The sequence below is a fragment of the Priapulus caudatus genome, unplaced genomic scaffold (genome assembly GCF_000485595.1).
Source record: "Priapulus caudatus unplaced genomic scaffold, Priapulus_caudatus-5.0.1 Scaffold93, whole genome shotgun sequence".
NCBI classification, from domain to species: Eukaryota; Metazoa; Priapulida; class Priapulimorpha; order Priapulimorphida; family Priapulidae; genus Priapulus; species Priapulus caudatus.
The window spans coordinates 341,315-361,146 of NW_014577154.1; the positions used below are offsets into that span (position 1 = coordinate 341,315).

The 19,832-nt window shown below is 43.5% G+C and overlaps 1 protein-coding gene across 3 annotated transcripts in view; it reads right to left on the reverse strand.

Annotated features, from left to right (window-relative positions):
* Positions 1 to 19,832, reverse strand: part of LOC106804932 (pre-mRNA-processing factor 39-like) — a 28,338-nt gene that overhangs the window by 1,387 nt on the left and 7,119 nt on the right. For all 3 annotated transcript variants that reach the window (XM_014806338.1, XM_014806341.1, XM_014806339.1), the window contains 10 exons: positions 10,520 to 10,635; positions 6,182 to 6,349; positions 5,476 to 5,734; positions 4,926 to 5,036; positions 4,448 to 4,612; positions 3,902 to 4,028; positions 3,142 to 3,350; positions 2,260 to 2,504; positions 1,635 to 1,712; positions 436 to 625 (listed from right to left, as the gene is read on the reverse strand). In XM_014806338.1, the coding sequence (XP_014661824.1) occupies positions 436 to 625; positions 1,635 to 1,712; positions 2,260 to 2,504; positions 3,142 to 3,350; positions 3,902 to 4,028; positions 4,448 to 4,612; positions 4,926 to 5,036; positions 5,476 to 5,734; positions 6,182 to 6,349; positions 10,520 to 10,635 (1,668 nt within the window). The remainder of the gene's footprint in view (positions 1 to 435; positions 626 to 1,634; positions 1,713 to 2,259; positions 2,505 to 3,141; positions 3,351 to 3,901; positions 4,029 to 4,447; positions 4,613 to 4,925; positions 5,037 to 5,475; positions 5,735 to 6,181; positions 6,350 to 10,519; positions 10,636 to 19,832) is intronic.

The window sequence follows — 19,832 nt, forward strand, 5'->3', positions numbered from 1 at the left end:
GCTATTGAAATGGCATTCCTGCACTTTAAAACCTCATTTAGATAGTTTCAGTCTACACAAACTAAATGTAGTCCAAAAATAAGTGCAGATAGTATGTATACGACTGTTGGATCGTGTTCTTAGCCTTACCCTTATCCACGTTGCCATTTTCTGGGCATCGTTACTTTTATACTTGTTTCCCCCCAAAAAAATACCCAAAATAATAATGTAATATCCCTCCATCCTTAAACCATCCCTCCGAATTCGTTGTGTCACGTTACTCTCAATGCTACAACAGTACGTCAAGTAACTTATCTTTACTCTTCCGAAATATCATTACGCATCGCGAAACGCTGACACCTGTTTGCCGCGCACCAACTTGAAACAAGCCTCGCGCCGACTCCAAAGACGCCGCGACCGCGTTTGCACGCGCCTGCGTCCCCCTTGCTCACGTACCTGCTGATTGTAGTTGGCCCACGCGTTGTAGGCGTTGTACTGGTTGGACGTGTCGTGCGTCGATGTCGGCGGCGGCTGCTGCTGCGGCGGCGGGTTGCTGGGCGGGTAGTACGGCGGCTGGCGGGCGCCCCCGTTACTAGTCGTCGGCATCACATCCGTCTTCGTCTTCTTCGCTGGAGGCGTCTCCGCGCTAGAACGGCAAAGGCGGAGTGTGAGGAGGCTTACACGTTGATTATCGTGGGTGTAATCACCAAGTATCGGGGTAAAACATGGTAGCATTCATCAATGAAAGTGTCAATGACACTGTAGCTCACCTTGGGTGTGATGGAAGAGGGAGGGGGGACATATAAAGCAAGATATATGGGAGAACTCCCATTATATACTCTTGATAATGATATATATGCATAAGTTTTCATGCGAAAATAAATGTTTCAGATCTGAAAGTCTGAAATCTTGTCGAGAGATGGTGCTACGCCTAAATGATCGCCATTTTGGTTTTCGAATATCGCGCAAATAAAAATAATAAAATATTCGAGTCAAATTAGTGTAACGAAGAATCTAAAACACAATATTACACATATATAGGTATGATTGTAGAGTTGTTGACCAGTTAGACGAAATAAACGTAATAGGACGTTGTCATCTCTCCCATAGGAGTAACAGCTGTTTTGGGACTAGCCTTACACATTCGCATACCAAAATTTAACAAAATCGAATGACTTTAGATGGCCATTTCCATTTTTGCCAAAAAGTGGACGTGGCTCGAATGTAGCTCAACTGGCGTGCTCCAAAATAGGACGTTCAAACCTCTCCCATAGGAGTGACAACCTCATACAATTTGAAACATGTGGGTCAAACGGTTCTTGAGTTATCGTTGACCGTAGCCAAATGTTGACGGACGGACGGACGGACGTACGACACCCCATGGCAATAGCTCATCTTGACGATGTCAAGGCGAGCTAAAAATGGGATTTAACACGACTTGAACATTGATGATCGTGTGAGTATTCATCGAAAATGGGATCTAACATGACTTAAATTTCAATGATCGTAGGGATAATTAACCACACTCGATTACAGGGATGAAATGCTATTAGACTATAGATATACAGATGATTTCTACCTTTACTGCTCAATATCGTTAGATATTTACAAAATTATGAACACGGTCTTGTTGCCGTAAGGGAGTTGAATCTCACCTGCTAGCTCCTCTCTTTTTGGTCAAGTCATTTACAACCTTTTCTAGCTTCTTATGTTCCTCATAGAAGTCAACAATTCTGCAATGAAAGAACAGGTGTAAATGTATAACCCACCTCTACAATTATCCGTCAGACTTGCATGCACCTACCCAGCACGTTAGACAAACACCAGCCATCGGCCTGCCTGTGCAACAGACTGCAAGCAAATATCGTAATACCCCGATTTACAAGGAAAAACTCTTACAAATGCTTAGGAGTGCGCACAAATCTTAAAAAAACAACAACAAAAACGAGAAGAGGTACACAATACCAGTCACATATCACGAAACGTAAACCAATCGTAAGCAACATGAGTATTATCGGCATGTACGACCACACATTTGCTTCACACACAAACCGACGCTACGACAACTCCCAACAACATTTCCCGACTGCCATGCCGCAACCCGCACGCGCAGAATTCCACCACAATGCGTGTCAACAAGTGAACATCTCCCCGAATGTCTCGAACACAACGCCCAACAAGCGAACGTCACGCAACAAGTGAACATCCCCCTGCGACCTCCGCGATCACAACGCGCGACGACAAGCGACCACCCCACCCCGCGCTCGCCCCGCGTCGTACTTCGATATGTTGGCGGAGAACTCTTCGACGAACTCGAGGCGTCGCTCCGAGAAGCGCAGCTTCTCCTCCTTCGATATGGCTTCGTCGTGCATCACCGACTCGAACGTGTCGAGAGCGAGCTCCTCGTCCGGAGGCTGCGTCTGCATCGCCGTGTCGAGCAGCTGCTGGTAGATGCGCACGCTCGTGTTGCCGCTGCTCAGCGTCGCGCGAAGCACCTCCTTCGCCTTGAATGCGTTCTGCATTACCTGCAAGACGAGTGCGGTGAGGATCGGACGGTCAACAAATGCACTCGACACACGCACAGGTCTTCGAATTTAGCCGGGCGTCCGACGCCCAAGACGTGTAGAAATCTCGGCGGGCATGTAAACATTGCAAGCTTACTTGCCAGACGAACTCCTGCTTTAAAATCGCATAAAACAAAAAAAATATAATGAAATTGCCCATTAACTAGGAGTTTTTAATTTAAAATCATGAAGTGTTAACACCGGAAACAAAATGCGTCTAGAAGTTGTCTGGTGTGCACTTCTTTACTCGATATTCCAAAAATATTCCTGCAAAATATATGGGCAACTAGAATGTCATTTGGGCATGTACATTTTATAGAATACTTGCCCTAGGGCAAGTGGCTCAAAAAGTTTCCATGAAGACAGTTTGCAAAATGCGATAAATAAATAACAGTGGCGATTTTATTACACTAAGTGGCGAATAGAGTTGGCGAGATTTAACTGCTCACAAAATTTCGATTGAATAATGAAAACGACGGATTGCAGTGTCGTGTCGTAAAATGTCGTGCACGCACGCACGCACGCACGCACGCACGCACGCACGCACGCACGCACGCACGCACGCACGCACGCACACACACACAACACACCTGCTCACCTTGAGATAGTAGCGAGCAAAGCGCACGGCAAAGAAGGCCTCTGCCTGCGGGTTCGGAGCGTTGCCCATGTACTTCTGGTAGAGCTCCTCGACGGAGCGATGGTGCTGCAGCCGCCGCTCGAGCGAGATACGCCGCAGCGGCACGACGAGAAGGTCCGGCTGCCGCCGCTCTATGTTCTCCAGCACGCGCGTGGCGCCCTCGTAGTTACCTGCCGCGCACGCGACGAGGAAAACAATAGAACGTGTTACGGCGAGACGAGAACGTATTGTTGCAAAATGCGACACGGTAGGTCGATGTGCTCCAGCACGCGTGTGGCGCCCTCGTAGTTACCTGCCACGCACGTGACGAGGAAAACAATAGAACGAGCTACGGCGAGCCAAGAGGACGTATTGTGGCAAAATGCGACACGGTAGGTCGATGTGCTCCAGCACGCACATGGCGCCCCCGTAGTTCGACAAGCACGACGACAAGAGACGTGTATAATATAATGATACACGTAAAACTTATGACATTCCAAGAATAACTGCTAACGCATTATGGTTGTGTTTAGTCTTGCAAGGCAGACAGTCAAGTGGATACCATGAACCACTCTTCCCATCACCTACCGAAACTTTAGCTCATGGTGCATTTTAGAGGCATTTTATAAGAAAAAAGTACATCGTTAAATCAGCGAAATAATGAGGTAGACGCACGTTAGATACATATAGATATGCACAGGACAAATACGCCCCAATTACACAGGGGTAACTGGTTAGTTACCGTGAATCTCCTCAAAGAGAGCCCAAGTGAGATGAATGTTCAGTTTCTTTGGTAGATGTATCATACACCCCCTTCGATAGATCTCCCGCACCGCGTCCAAGCTTTTACTCTCCATGTACTTTGCATACTGAAACCAAACAGTCTCCATTATTTCACACATGAGAGATAACACCCTAAAAGTATTAATAATAACGATACATGTCAAGGGTTGGAATAAACAAGCATTCCATAATTTCCATTAGTGTTATCTGTAGAAAAACATTATTATGCAATGAAATTATCAAGTGCAAATGTGCATAGACATATTTTGAAATGCACCATAACCGCATTCCATAACTATATTATTGTTACTTACTCACCCATCCATAATACTGCTTACAGGCAATATTACTACACGGCAGTTGTTTTTTTAAGGTTCTTCCTCATAGTATCACTGCGCGCACATGTAAAATTTCCTATACACCCGCACACGGGTGCAGCCATAAATCAGCAACCAGACATGTAAACAAGACTATGCGGCCACAGTAGCAGCGCACATAGAAATACCTTCATCCAAAAGTCTTCGTAGAGGGCGCACGCGATGACACAGCGATCAAACAGCGTTACGACACTCTCGTGGGTGCCATTTTCGATCTCGAAATCGAGGTACTCGCGCCAGACTTTCAGCTGATTTCGTTCCAGCGGTTTCACGTGAAAGTAAGGGCGTTTTATCTGTATGGAAAGAAAATTTCTTGTGAGTGAATTGCAAACGAATAGACGAAACCACGAAAATTTTGTTTGCAGCTTGCATGGTTCGCATTCAAACGCACTCAACTTGGCAATTACTATGTAACTATTAAAGTACAAAGTAACTATGTTCACACAAACACGGGTGATCACAGTTAAATTTTTAAGCGAATATAGTCTCAGGTGGCACTATCAAATCAAATGTACTAAAAACTGACTTGTCGAATCTAGTCCTCCATTTCAATAAATCATAGTGCCTACAGATATAGTTGATTGATAGATATGATATGAATTGTACCTGATCTTCAAATGGCTTCCTTTTCAGAATTTCCTTGGCCGTCTTCTCAAAGATTTCCGACCTAGACTCGATGATCATCTTGCGAAGGCTAGCGACTTCCTCATTGTTCCCCTAAATGTGACAATGTGACATGTATCATGTGTTAGAAGCCTCAGTTATATATATATAACACTGGTGATGCAAAGGGCAATAATATCATTTTGAGTCTTCAATTGTCTTAAACAATAGTAGTGGAAACTGGTAGTGGTAAATCCTACACGATATGCAATGCTGCCGATAGAGTTAATGGAATAGTGAAAACTGCAAAAGCACTTGTGTAATTATAGCTAGACACACACAAATTTCCCAGTTCTGCACACAAAAACACCAAGGAAAACAACCCCATGACACACCGGCAACGACATCAGCATTCTAAAGTACGTATCTCTGGAACGCCATAGAAATTAACACTTTAAACTCTTCAGACAGACAGACATATCGCCTGATCAAACGCAAACCTCGCCTGCGTGGTACCGCTAGACAATAGCATCACACACACACACATACACACCTGCTCTGCACTTTTGACCTTTACAGCGGGAGTTGTCTCGTCACTAGAGGGAGCAACTGGAGCTTCCTCGCCGGGCGGCATCGCCTCGTCAGCGGCCTCGTCCTCGCCCGGCGGCAGCGTCAGCGACGCGGGAGGCTCCTCTTCCTCCTCCTCCTTCACCTCCGTCTTGATCGTCTCCAGATACTTGGTTCGGAAATCGAGAAACTCGCTCGCGCAGAGAATCTCGCAAGGGTGATGCTTGTTGACATGTTCCTCGAACCTACGCGAGAGAAAAACACGTCACGTGTTGTCACGAGACATACAGTCACACCTGCGGGCAGGAGCCGCAATAGAACCGACACCTGTTAATTAAAGCTATACATTCGGAGTTTCGCCTGAGTGGCAGTTATGCAGTGCGACTACCACACGCAGAACTTCACTGAACCTAACTCTACAAAACAACAAATGTGTCAAAATGGCATACTATAACAAATAACAAAAAGGTACTACTCTTTTCTGAAAAGGTAACACAAGACACGTGACAAATAACCTGTGTGACCCGTGTTATCTAACAACAATGTATCAGACCGACCGTTTGAAGGATACCAACAATACAACATTTGGCGTATAATCGTCTCTCTTGCTCCTGCACAAAAACCACTTCATCGCATATTCAAAGAGGGGATCGAGAAAAGTTGGACAGCGTCAGAAAGGAAACGCAACACACTTCTTAAAATTAGCGCTGTGGTGCTGGATGCGAGTCGCTAGCAGACGGTCGAACACCGCGGTGACGTTCCTAAGGTTGCTCTGCTCTCTCTCCCAGTTGCAGTACGCCTCCCAAAGCCTGTCCGACTTGAACTCTCCACCAGCAATAGTGACCGCACGCTCAAACAAACTGAAATCAAACAAAATGATCCATGAGGAAACATACTCACTTTTGGTAGAGAGGAGGGGAGCAGTTTTGGTTAAGGGGGAGGAGGAGAGAGAGGGGAGAAGGAGGGAGAGATGGATAGCGAGAGGGAGAAAGGAGGCAGAGGGAGGAAAGGGAGACAAAAGAAGAAAGCCACATAGACACGCAGAGAGACAGAACGAGAGAGAGACCTAGAATAAAACAGAGTTCTAGTCTTGATAATTGCTTTGTGTTTACGCTATCTTGCCTCAAGATAATAGTCAGGTCCCTTAGCATCATGATCGTTACAGAGCTGACAAAAGCATCAAACTTGGCACAGGTGTAGCTTATGGCAGTACCATAAATATTAGAGGGGATGCCCAATGTAGATATTCCTTAGAAGTGAATTATAGATGATTAAATGTTCGAACCGCGCCCGCCTATACTGGCGCATTGTGTACAGCTGGTAATCCCCCCCCCCCCACGTGCATACGCTATTACGCTATGTATTAAAGGTTCACAATGCGCATCAAAACGCTAATTTCTCCAGTACTAGACTAGCAAATACTTCGTGTCATGCATAATCACACTACCTTATGACAAAATAAACTCTAGTTGCTCCCATTTCACTGCGCGTTTGCTTAAAACCCACAAGAAAGAGGTGAGAAAACTGGCGCAAACGCCGACTGTTTCCAAACAAAATAGATTCGAAGTGGTGACGTGACGTCACATGTTTTTATCTTTGCTGCGCCCGCTACGCTGTACCGCCGCACCGCTGCACGGTTGCTTGGGGATTGGGGAAACTGTCAACAACATCGAGATTTCAACAACATTTGAGGTATTTCAAAATGCTTTTATAAGACAACCGCACAGTGAAATGGAGGAACTAGAGTTTATTTTGCCTAAGGTAGTATGATTATGCATGATACGAAGTATTTGCTAGTCTAGTACTGGAGAAATTAGCGTTTGGATGCGCATTGTGAGCCTTTAACTCTCATATCTCGCGAGTGAATTGAGTTACATTTCTAGAAATCTACATACATATAGACACCTGCCTTAGCTATAATCTCTGTGAATATATGAGTTTATTGACACACGATTAGTCAATATATTAGCAAATATATGCGCGGTATCTCATATAGGCTATATACGCACGGCTATAGACGGCAGGCAAGTAAGTGTATTAACTCTCATATTCTCGCGAAGGAATTGGTTACATTTCTAGAAACCTATAGACACATGTCTTAGCTATAATCTCTGTGAATATTGAGTTTATTGACGCACGATTAGTCAATATATTATGGCCCTGTCACACATTGACGATTTAGCCAGCGTATGCCGGACGTATCAAAAATTTGGGTGATACGCTGGCGTACGTCGAATAATTATGGTAAGTGTTTGATATAGTTAAGAGCATTGCTTGAAACCACGGGCTGAGTATACGGTTAGTACGGCCGAGGTCGATCGAAAATTTGAGATGCTCAAAATTTCTCCGAACTATCGCCAGCGGTAATGCCCATACGTCGCGCAAGTACGCGGCCATAAGTTGTAGGTAAGTTATGCGATCGATTGACACATGTTCACGACACGTTACTGTAAAGTTAATCATCAGTCGACAATTACGTCGACGATAGATTCGTGCGTACCCCAAAACGTCTATTTTCTAACTTATGAGTAACGTGCTGTTGAACCTATGTGTAACTATATCTCAACGCATTTGACGTATCGTAAGGTATTTGACGTATGTTCGCGATCAGCGACGGAGAACTTACTGAATGTGTTTCTAACTACAGTACCGTATAATGGCGCTTTAGGGAATTGTATATTAAAAATGGTATGGGCATGTGATACTGCGACGAGTGGATGTTTGATACTGTGATGTCTAGTGTGCGGTTTATGAATTTGAATCGTCTGAGCGGCCAGCCTTTTTAATAGCGCTGCCGACACGTATCCGTCGGCGATACGCTACCGCGGCTATGCATAGTTACTATCGTTTGGGCGATAAGTGTGAACGCGGCACACGCTAAGCATTCGTTGGTATAAGTTATCGAAACGTTCTATATACGTTACTAATACGTTAAGTATACGTCCAACTCGTTATGAATACGATATGTATACGACCAAAATTGAAAAAAACATCGATAGTTCAGCGTATGCCAGCGTTTTAGAGAGATTTTGATACGTCCGGCATACGCTGTCTAAATCGTCAATGTGTGACAGGGCCATTAGCAAATATATATGCGCGCCATATCGCTAATATAGGCTAATATACGGCAGGCAAGTGTATTAACACTCATATCTCGCGAACGAATTGAGTTACATTTCTAGAAATCTAGATACCTATATAGACACATGTCTTAGCTATAATTTTTGTGAATATTGAGTTTATTGACGCACGATTAGTCAATATATTAGCAAATATATGCGCGCGGAAGTGAATTACAGATGATTAAATGTTCGAACCACCAGACTCCAAACCCTCTACCGCGCCCGCCTGTACTGTGTGTGCGGGCGCATTGTCTACAGCTGGTAACCCCACCCCACGCGCATACGCTATTACTCTATAGGCGACAGGAAAGTGTATCTCCTATCTGGAGAACGAATCGAGTTACATTTCTAGAAATATAGATACATATTATAGACACGTCTTACCTATAACCTCTGTCAATATTACGCACGGCTAAAGGCGGCAGGAAAGTGTATTAACTCTCATATCTAGCGAACGAGTTGGGTTATAATTCTAGAAATATACATACTCTGTAATAAAATAGCATGTCCTGCTATTCTCCCTCATCCTCGCGCGATTAAGATAATATTTTACTTTGTTTACGTCATTAGACTGTGCTCCTGACGAAGGTAATTAAAATATGACTGTTCAGGAATTGTTTACACTGTTCACACATTTGCATCTACAAAGCGGTGTACACTCCAGACGCCTTAGCACACTTGCATCTGGTGCATACTCCTTTGCAAGTACACTTGATGAGCTCACTGCATGCCTTCGAAACATAGGTGATGCTAATCCATTTCGGGACCCATGTCCCGCCCTCTCTTTTCCAAGAAAACTGCTCTGGAGATGGTACTGCCTGCTGCGAGTGCTCACTGGTTGTCCAGATTCCAGCTTGGAAGATTGAGCGATAGACATGTTGTAGAAGGGCATCCTTTCGAGTAAAATGTAACTAAATAATACACTTTCCTGCCGCCTAATATAGCGTAATAGCGTATGCGCGTGGGGGGGGAGGTGTTTACCAGCTGTATACAATCATACAATGCGCGAGCATACACAGTACAGGTGGGCGCGGTAGGGGGGTTCGGAGTCGTGTGGTTCGAACATTTAATCATCTGAAATTCCCTTCTAAGGAATATCTGCATTGGGCACCCCCTCTAATAGTAATATTTATAGTACTGCCATAAGCTACAACTGTGACAAGTTTGATACTTTTGTCACTCCTGTAATGATTCGGCCAATATTTTGCACTAAGGGACCCGACTATAACACTCACTTTTGCCACTGCTCGTTTCTATTCCCGCTACTTAAATAATTCAACAACCCGCCTTTCACTGCCACTTACAGAACTGAATCTTTGCTCGACAGCACCAATTAGACGTGCGCACGCACACGGCACAGCCGAGCATACCTGCACGAATCTAGACCTCAGCTGCTGCTGCGAGTCTCCAAACTACCTAGTTATCGTGTGTTAGATGTAGGTTTACAACAGATTTGTCCTCGCACTTTCGATAAAAGAACCATTCTATCAATTAGATCAGTCGACAGCCATCTTCAGGCTAATTCAACAGTAATAACAGCAGAATCGAGAACGATTATGGCTTCGTAGACACCACACGCCGTAGAGTTCCTTGTTGGTTCTGTAGCCACAGGAGTGGGTGGTGCTAGCATAGTACCTCCTCCACGGGGCAATCATCCTTTTCTGCCCGATTCCGCGATGCTGTACCTCTATCAGAGAACGTTTAAAAACATGCTAGCATCGCAAATGTCTACTTGTAACCTTAGCGGAACCTACCTTCTCATCTGCTCTTCAAAGTCATGAATGTTACAGTGGCACAATCAACGTTTACTTGTAACCTCGGCAGAACCTACCTTCTTATCTGCTCTTCAAAGTCATGAACGTTACAGTGGCACAACCAACGCTTACTTGTAACCTCGGCGGAACCTACCTTCTCATCTGCTCTTCAAAGTCATGATCGTTGCAGTGGCGCTCTTTGTAGAAGTTGATGTAGTGAAGCCAGAGATCGACGCTCATGTGAATGCCCTTGATGCCTCGCTCAAACACCTTCAAAAACAACACAAGACCAAGGTAACACGGCGAAACAGACTGGCAAACTGCGAAGAGGCGCCCCCAATCAAATATTGCAAATTGACTAGAAACTCAGAAAATTCAGCACAGTCAAATATTACGGGTTACCAGGTGTAGGTACATGTAGAGTCCCAACCAAGTGAGGTCTTGTGCCAGTGGGATAGCCTTATTCTCTGTCCTCATCCCCATGTTTTAGAGTTCTGGTGCTGTAAAAATTCAGCGGCTGTAACAGAGCACGAACACGGCACGGGAACGCTCCTAGCGTCCTTACACTGACCGCCTGTAACACGGCGTTGGCCCCAAATGGAAATTTGCGAGAACTAATCGAGAATCTGCGAACTCACACTAAACGCATAATTAGTAATCGAGGAGAACGTCCAGCCCTGTATACCTTGTGGGTTCCTCCTGCCCGCAGGAAAGACGGTGAACATGTAGCGGCTACATGTGCTAAGAATAAAGACCTGCAATGTAGTGCACCCGCGAAACGATTGGATGCGGTCACCAACCATGTTACGACAACGAGCACGGCGCAACCATGAAAGACCTGCTCTCCAGCTCCCCTCACACCATACACAAGCAAGCACGCACTCACGCACGCACAGGGACACCAACAGGCGAAAATAGCCCATAGGTTCACAGGAGCATTTCCATGGAAGGATGGAAATAACATAAAAAAAAGTCATTATCACTGGCAACAATGCAAAACATAAAGTAGAACAAGTTTGATTTGAACAACACATAATATTGAAATTTTTGTACATCGGATTCCCTCAATGTTCCATTATAACAGTTAGTATTGTTTTAGTGTTAAACACCATTTAATTCGTCATCATGTCATCTGTGTATCATCTGAAGTTATAGAAAAAAACTTTCATAAATAATTTTCCCTATTCTATCATTTTAAAGTAACTTTTGAAAGAGTTTTCCAGTGTTTTCCCCACTTTCATGATACCTACCGTTATTGCTTGAGTAACAGCAATTGTCTAGAGTAACGATAAAATGTCTTAGAACCTTCGTATTCACCAAATCATGCAAGATTACAATTTTGCGTTCTGTTTATAATTTTATGTTTACCGTTGCCATCTCTCGGACTTTCTCGCGGTAGCGCGAGACATCTATCACGGCGCAGTAATGCCAGAAATCAGATCAGAGTGTAAACACAGACGTTCATACTAGCATAACAGGAGTGTAGTACTAATGCCACGTAAAGTCTGGATTACCAGTCAGATAGTAACACAAGAATGACAATGACAGAAAGTGCTCTGAATTATTGACATAAAAACTCAATAATATTTACCACACAGAATTGCACGCCCTTTTGTTTTAATTATGCACTTGGTTTGAAGGCGCCATTTGTGATTTTGAGAGTCGACATACAATAAAATGTATTGCTGGTATGATGTGGTCAAATCCATTTTTCTATGCTATAACTGCATAAAACCTTCTAGTGTTTTTAATGTTGGTGTAATCAGTGATATTTCCGCTGTCAGGTGAGACTATATTCAGCTATATTTAGTTTTTCTGAGCAAAAATTTCGCAATAGTCAGTTTAATACAAAATTTCTCTCATGCGAAAATAATTTTATACATGTCTAAAATTCTGATGAAATTAATCACTCTGAAATCACTCGGTTTAATTTCAAGCCCTTCTAAAATGATACCTAAAATGTCCAAGTTGTCAATCCTATATCAAGCAAGGTTGCAACTAAAAAATGAACAATTTCTCTCTCGAGTGACTCTGCAAGAGTTCAGCAAAAAATTCTCCCGCATATCTCAATTCTTCATATATCACTCAGTATAGCGCACATCATGCCCCTTTCAATAGTCATCCAAAAAGTTACTGCTGAAACAAAAAGTTCTTTACTACGCCCAGGTACCTAACACACTTGTGTACCTAATTAATTTCACAGCTCAGTTCAACTCTGAAATTAGCTATGAAGCTACAATCTGAAATTATCTGCATTAAAGGTGCAGATATTAGCTCACCCGGCAGATAACAAGCACATAAATAGTATTTTTAACCCAAGCAGACCTGCTATAATAATTTCCACGTGTTTTCCATGCTAATTCCCACACCAGAACCCCAGGGACACCCCCCCTCGCGATCTCGCCACTTCCCAGGCATGATTGCCCTGCATTAATTATAAACACGTAATGCCCCGTTGTGTTCAACTATTAAATCCACTCTAAAACATTTACACAAGGTCGTTTTAACAGATTAAAACTTTGATACAAAATTATGGGGGTCTTGATGGTTTGGTAGGGAGCATTGGCTGCAATGACCTTAAATTTGTGTCCTAAAAAAACAAAGGGGGGGCAACATTTCCTCATTGATAGAACATATATACTACAAACAATTTCATGATTACAAAATGGGTTTTAAAACATCACCCTCAGATTATTTGTTAAGGCAGAATTCCGTCTATAGACGTAAAGTTAACACTTAACACCCATCAAATAATTTAAAGTTTGGAGGTTGAACAATCTTCCCGACCGGTCTCCCATTTTTCCGACCAATAGAATACTTACTGGTATTGATTGTGTAACAGAAATTGTCTACAGTAAATCTAACATACATGTATTAAAAAACTTGTATATTTATATTTTCACAAAGATATGCAACAATTGAATTTCGAGATGTCAGATGCCACTTGGTTTTCGCGACACCCTGTACTACACTTTGTTGTAAAATGGTTACTTGCATAAATAGATGCGGCACCAGCGTAGAATGACATGTACGTCACTGAATGCGATGCACTCGTCTCGTGGCACCATTTACGTAAGTCAACTGTTGCAACATTGAATAATGTGGAGCCCTGCTTTATTTGCTATTGTTATATACAGTGCTCGAAATAAGCGTTGTCCGGTTGTCCGAGACAACCAGAATTTGCGCCGAACAACCTAACCAGTCTGAGACATTGTCCGGTGGACAACCAAGCTGCAGCTGTATCGAGGCTACGGGTACGGCAGTCCCACACACAAGTACAAACAGTCACCCTATCCCTATCCCTAACCTAACCCTAACCCAACTCGGCTATCTTATATACGCGTGTCATAGTACCCAAATTAATCTATATATGGTGTATAACCTTTTGCTTTCAATATTTTGCATCTGAACTGACAATCAATCCCAACCAACTGGTTGCTAGCTGGCACAATAATGTTCCTTTTCATACTTCAAATCCGAGTGTTTTCTAGCTCATCAAGAAATCTTAATCGTGAATTAAATCGTGAATTAATTTCCAACGGCATTATTTTGTGGGAAAGCAACGCATGCTCAAATGGACTGCCGTACCCGTAGCCGCGAGACATTAAGATACGGCTGGCGTACCTCCAGCCACTGCGTTTTTCTGAAGAGACAAATGACTTGTTGCTGGTAGATTTTTTGTGGCAGTGATGTAATTTAGAATCTGCCTGAGAGGTAAACATTGACTAACTGGACCGAGTGGGTCAGCGATAATAGAGGTATTCCATAGCTAGCCAAGTCAAACCATTTTAAACTTATTTAAAATTTAAAAAAAACATGCAGTGAGTCAGTAAGTATAGCTGTTCCAGTTGTTAAGAATGATATCAATTTTGAAACATTAGAGTTGAGAAGAAAATTTTATTTTTTTATACAAAACGGATTCTATTCAAATGACAATGATAGGAGCTTAGGTTTGGATTCTAGACAAAGTTCTGTGTTCCATTGGCATTGATTTAGTCCAGGAGCACGAACCTTGACATTTTCGTTTCGTTCAACCATCACTACATCTAAGGTTTGACTTGACAGGATGGTCGAATAGACCCCCTAGAACACCCCCAGGTAGTATGTAGTCTCAAATTGTGGTACTCAAGTTTGTGCTAGAAGCCATTTTATAGATAAAGGGTGGCGTGACGCGACACCGTTAAAAATGTGGGTATAAATAACATAACAACTCATATCTTTGCTAATAATAACCAATTTTAATGGTTTGGTACCAATGGGTCCGTCTTAGAATTGCTACCATAAAAAATGTTAACCTACTTAAGAGTCACTTAAGAGGTCATACAAGGTCAAAAGTCACGTGCGGGCATTTTTTCCTTAAACTGCGCAGTAACGATTGCCAAATATTAATAAAAGTTGCTACATGAGTTTGCTTATGTTTATTTACACTAGGGTGACCATATAAGGAGTCCAGTAAATATAAACTATTCATCTTGAAGGGCTAACGCATGGCAGCGAATGGATAGTGAATGAAATAGTGACCATTTTACGTCAACCAATTGAAATGTTATAGTTCTCAGCCTGAAGTATTTGACACACTTATTATATGTGCATCACCTCTTGTTTGAGTCTGTTTAAGCTGTAACGTGTTTATTAATTTAACAATACAATTCAATATTATAGTCATCGTCATATATCATAGTCAACACTAACTGGTTAGAGTATGAACTGACACTGCCAATTAACTTATGTGCGGCCTTTAAATGTAACATCTTCATCGTCCTCGTCATCCACATATGACATCTACTGGTCTTGTAGCATGGTGTTTGGGTTCTGGCAGCTTTCATCGGCCATGCAAGCACACGCTTCAGCCATGCAAGTCCATTTGTCCTACAGGAGCAATCTGCACGACGACAGCGGACTTCTTACAGCAACATGCCGTAAGCTCTACCAGTCCACGTGGTGCTGGCTCCTTTGTCATCAGCACAGGTCAGAGCACATCTGAGATGCTCCAGCCATGTTGCTCGGGTGTTGGCAAGTGCTCTGTCTGGATCCAGTCGCCTCCTCCATACAACAGTTTGGTAGTTTGAATGCTTTAGGTGTTGAAGGGGCTGTCTGAAGTCGGCGGCAACACCTCATTCTCTGACCTCTCTGACAGAAAAGCCAGTACCTCACATCATCGCTTGTCTGCCAGCTTTTGTGTCTTGTGTATACACGCACACAACGTTCACACCCAGAGATAGTGTTTCACTCATTGTGTGTTCTTTGCCCAGCTGAGACACCTCTCCTGGTGCAGCTTTCTTCTTGCGATTCCACACAGTGAACTGTTAGAGTCGCATCCGTCAGTGCATGGAATGCGGGCAATGCATCAAGAGCTGTAGACCCAACTTGGCAGCCAAATGTGCATGGGATGTACCTCAGCTTGTCCTACTCCAGTGCGGAACCATAGTTGTTGGCAGGCGAGGACTGTTGAAGTGAGTGGCAACAGTACAGCTACATCTGTGTCTGGGATGGATGTGATGATCCTTTTGTGGCATGCGATGCATGTTTCGCATGGCAGAAGTAGCCTTAGTGTCTGCTTCTCTGATCTGGAGGTGCTAGCTCGCTCAAGTGTCCTTTGATAACTAGAACCGCCTTCTGACATTCTGAAACCACCGCAAAGACAATTGCCTGGCCGAGTTGGCAGCTTCTCTTGCGCCATGTGACACCACGTTTTCGCGACAGGAAGGCACACAGATTGGTCTTGTTTGTGGATTGGCAATGTATTTCGGCCACTGCTTGGGAATTGGTGTTGCTCGGACTCTGGATTTTTGAATCTCTAGGGCCAGTGGATGCTCCCCGTTTGGCACGCTCTCCAGCTTGTTGACATGCTCCTGTACTGCGTCCATGATCACATCAACTCGCATGCATCCCTTCTGAGCAAATGTGCAGTGATGAGACTGTAGTGCTTGGACGCGAGCTCTCAAAGTTTGACACACCACCAGACTTTAACATCTGTCAGCAAAGGCCATACCATCAATCAGATGTGCAGTTGTCCATCCTTTGCATCGGGTGCGCTGAAGTTCTCCCTAAACATCCTACCCTGCGTCTCCATCTCCGGACGAGAAGCACACTCTTGTGGTTTTCTGAGATTGCCATCCGAGTGCTACGATGGGAATAGGGCACTGTCGAGCAGTCATAGCTCAGGGACCTCTTTCAGGTGATGTCCCTAGACTTATACAGAAAATCACATAGACGGCCCAATAAGTGCACGAATCAGCAGCAACAGGTGATTGTTTTGCGTCATGGCTGGTCTTGGATTTCTCTTCTCCTTGCATGTTGGTGAAGTCCTGATCTTGAGATTGGGTAAGGCATTCCAAAGAGCCACCTCATCGGTGTTGAAGCCTTTTCTCCACAAATGTCGTCATCTGTGCTGGTGCCTAACTCATAGCAGGCATCATGTAGGCGTCTTGTATACATCTTGTGGCATTACACACTCCTGTTGGCAATGTTGGATAAGGGTTAAGGGTCATCACTGTCATTTTCACTTCATCAAAAGAGGAATGGGTCTGTCATGAGGCCTGATGTGATTGCTTAGACAAAGCTCAGTGTGACATCTTCCCTCATCTTCTCTTCCGTCTGTTTTTTGGGGCCTGCTCTTCCTTGGTGTGTTCCCAGCTCAATCAGAATCTTGCACGGCCACACATCTCCTTCTATTGTGCTGTTGTGATAACAGCTCTGTTCGTGGGCTGGTTTAAAGAACGCAGCGTTCGGCAGTGCTCTGGTGTTCGTGACTGATGCCGATGATGCCACCCTTGGTTTTGAGTCTAGGTTGATGCGATTGCTCCACAGGCCACTATCAGCCGCACTCCTGAGCAAAAACGGTCTGAGCAGACCCTGCTGACAGCGCAATCGGTTTCCAGGTGACAAACTTCTTTGTGAATGGCAGGATGTGTGTCCAACAGCTGGTTCATGCTCGGTGATGTAGACAGGTAGCATCCGGGAATAGTTTGGCCTGGTCTTATGGCGAAGACGTGGGGTGCATGCAGAAGTTTGGTCCTCTTGCTCTGTGACACTGCCTAGAAGCAGCTGGAGCCATAGCAACATAGTGTCATCCCTAGATAAGCAAACAGGTGAGAATTTAGCGCGCGATCCTCATTTCTTGAATGTGGTGAACTGCTGTCCCATGCTCTACTCATCGTTCTGCGTCAGCTGTTTTAAGTTTCCTTGACATCTTCTGCCTTTCCTGAACATAGCTTCTCTACAAAACTCCTTGGTCGTATTCTGCCACTGCTTCCTTATTCTGCCACCACCAACATCATTGCCTCTGACAGCCTTCGACTTGATATAAGCTTGCCAACTGAAGACGGAATATGTGCTTGCCATGCATCCAGTCGATGTTGCAAAACTCCTCGGGTTGTAGGACTTGCCCTTTGAGCAGTGAGCGCGGTGCCACTCCCATACACTCCCGATCTCGATCAAGTAGATCCTCTATTCCCGATCCATCATATTTCTTTTCCAGGAGGAGTAGGTAGTTTATGGCTACATGCGAGCGCTCAACATGCAACATGACTCATGTTTGAACAAACTTCCTTCGCGTAGGCCCGCCATTTGATTTCTTTGGCTTTGACATAATGGCGAGGTTCGAACGTTATGACGCTGTCTTTCGTGGCAAGGCTCGCCATCATGGCCTCCACATTCTTAATGACAGTTACACGTACCGGATTCTGTTGGGATCCATTATCATTGGGGCATGTAACCAACACTGGTTGTAGGCGTTGGTATAACATTGAATGGGACCATGGCCATTTGAATCACTTCAGCTAAGGTAACAGCTGCTGAATCTGAGACTATGTGGTGTGAGTTCCACTCAAAACCAGCTTTTTGGGACAGAGTCGCCAACGCCCATCGGCAGGATATCCACACAATCAGCCTATAATGCGTGACACAAAAATTGCATTCTAGCATCCAGAGTGAAATCAATATATACTTCAATGGTTTTATGCTGCTCACTCTGTTCGTTGTACTCTGCACCTCTGAAGCTTCGCACTAAAACTTGATATCATGCCAAATCATGTGATAATCTATTTATATAGAGTGGTGATATATTTTGAGTAGTGGTTATATCACATGGTTATAGCTATATATAACATGTGCTATCCATCCCAGTCAGTGGCTCATGTTGGAACATTCATTCATTTTGTATGTTTTACCTTTTTTATGTTTTTCCGCTTTGACCTGTAGTGACTTTCTAAGGCGGTTAACATTATATTTGTGTTAATACAGTATGCTAGCAAATTTCAATAAGGATCTATTGGTACCAAAACTTTTAAATTTGGTAGAATATTGGCAAAGATATTTAGCAGTTTGTTACCCCAAGTTACCCCTACCCAGAAATTTGAATGGTCATCATGTCACGGATTTCATTCACTATTCCATTTGCTGCCATGGGTTAGCCGTTCAAGATGAATAGTTTATATTTACTGGACTCCTTATATGGTTACCCTAGGGTAAAATAAACATAAGCAAACTCACGTAGCAACATTTTATTTATATTTGGCAATCGTTACTGCAGTTTAAGGAAAAATGCCCGCCACGTGACCTTTTGACCTGTAGTGACCTCTTAAGTGACCTCTTAAGTAGGTTAACATTTTTTTTATGGTAGCAATTTCTAAGACGGACCCATTGGTACCAAAATAATTAAAATTGGTTGATTATTAGCAAAGATATGAGTTGTTATGTTATTTATACCCCACATTTTTTAACGGTGTCGCGTCACCCACCCTTGTCTATAAAATGGCTTCTAGCACAAAACTGATACCACAATTGGAGACTACATGTATACTACCTGGGGGTGTTCCAGGGGGTCTATTCGACCATCCTGTTAAGTCAAACCTTAGATGTAGTGATGGTTGAACCAATTTCATTTTTAGAGGTTGTACAGGAATTTGCTCCTGGACTAATTCAATGAGACCTGGAATACATTTTGCATGATATATTCAATTGCAGCTTCAATTTTTATTTAATGGGTATATAGTGATAATTGTAGCCAATGCCATTTAGTATCCAGTCATATGAGTCACACTGCAATAATATTATTATACATCTGAATGATCTGATCATAAGTGGACCAATTGATATATAATAATATTATTGCACTGTGCAGTATGACTCATTAAGTATGAGTGAATACCCTGAAACGCGATATCTTGCATTTTTATAAACCAAATTTTTTTGCCAATGTCAAGACTCATGCAATTTAAGAAGATTAACTAGTCACGATGACTGTCCTGATTCATGCAAAGTATTAAGTTTACAGGTTGAAATAAAATAAATTTAAAGATATCTCTCCTACAGTAACTGTATGTTTTTGGGCAGTGGCGTAGTTGGGGGAGGTGGGGAGTGGGGATCCATGTTGATCCAAAAGTTTAAAAAAAAGACAATTGTCGTAGTCAGAATGAAGGCTGTACATGTACTCAAAAGTGCAGCAAATACCATCTCCTGCGATC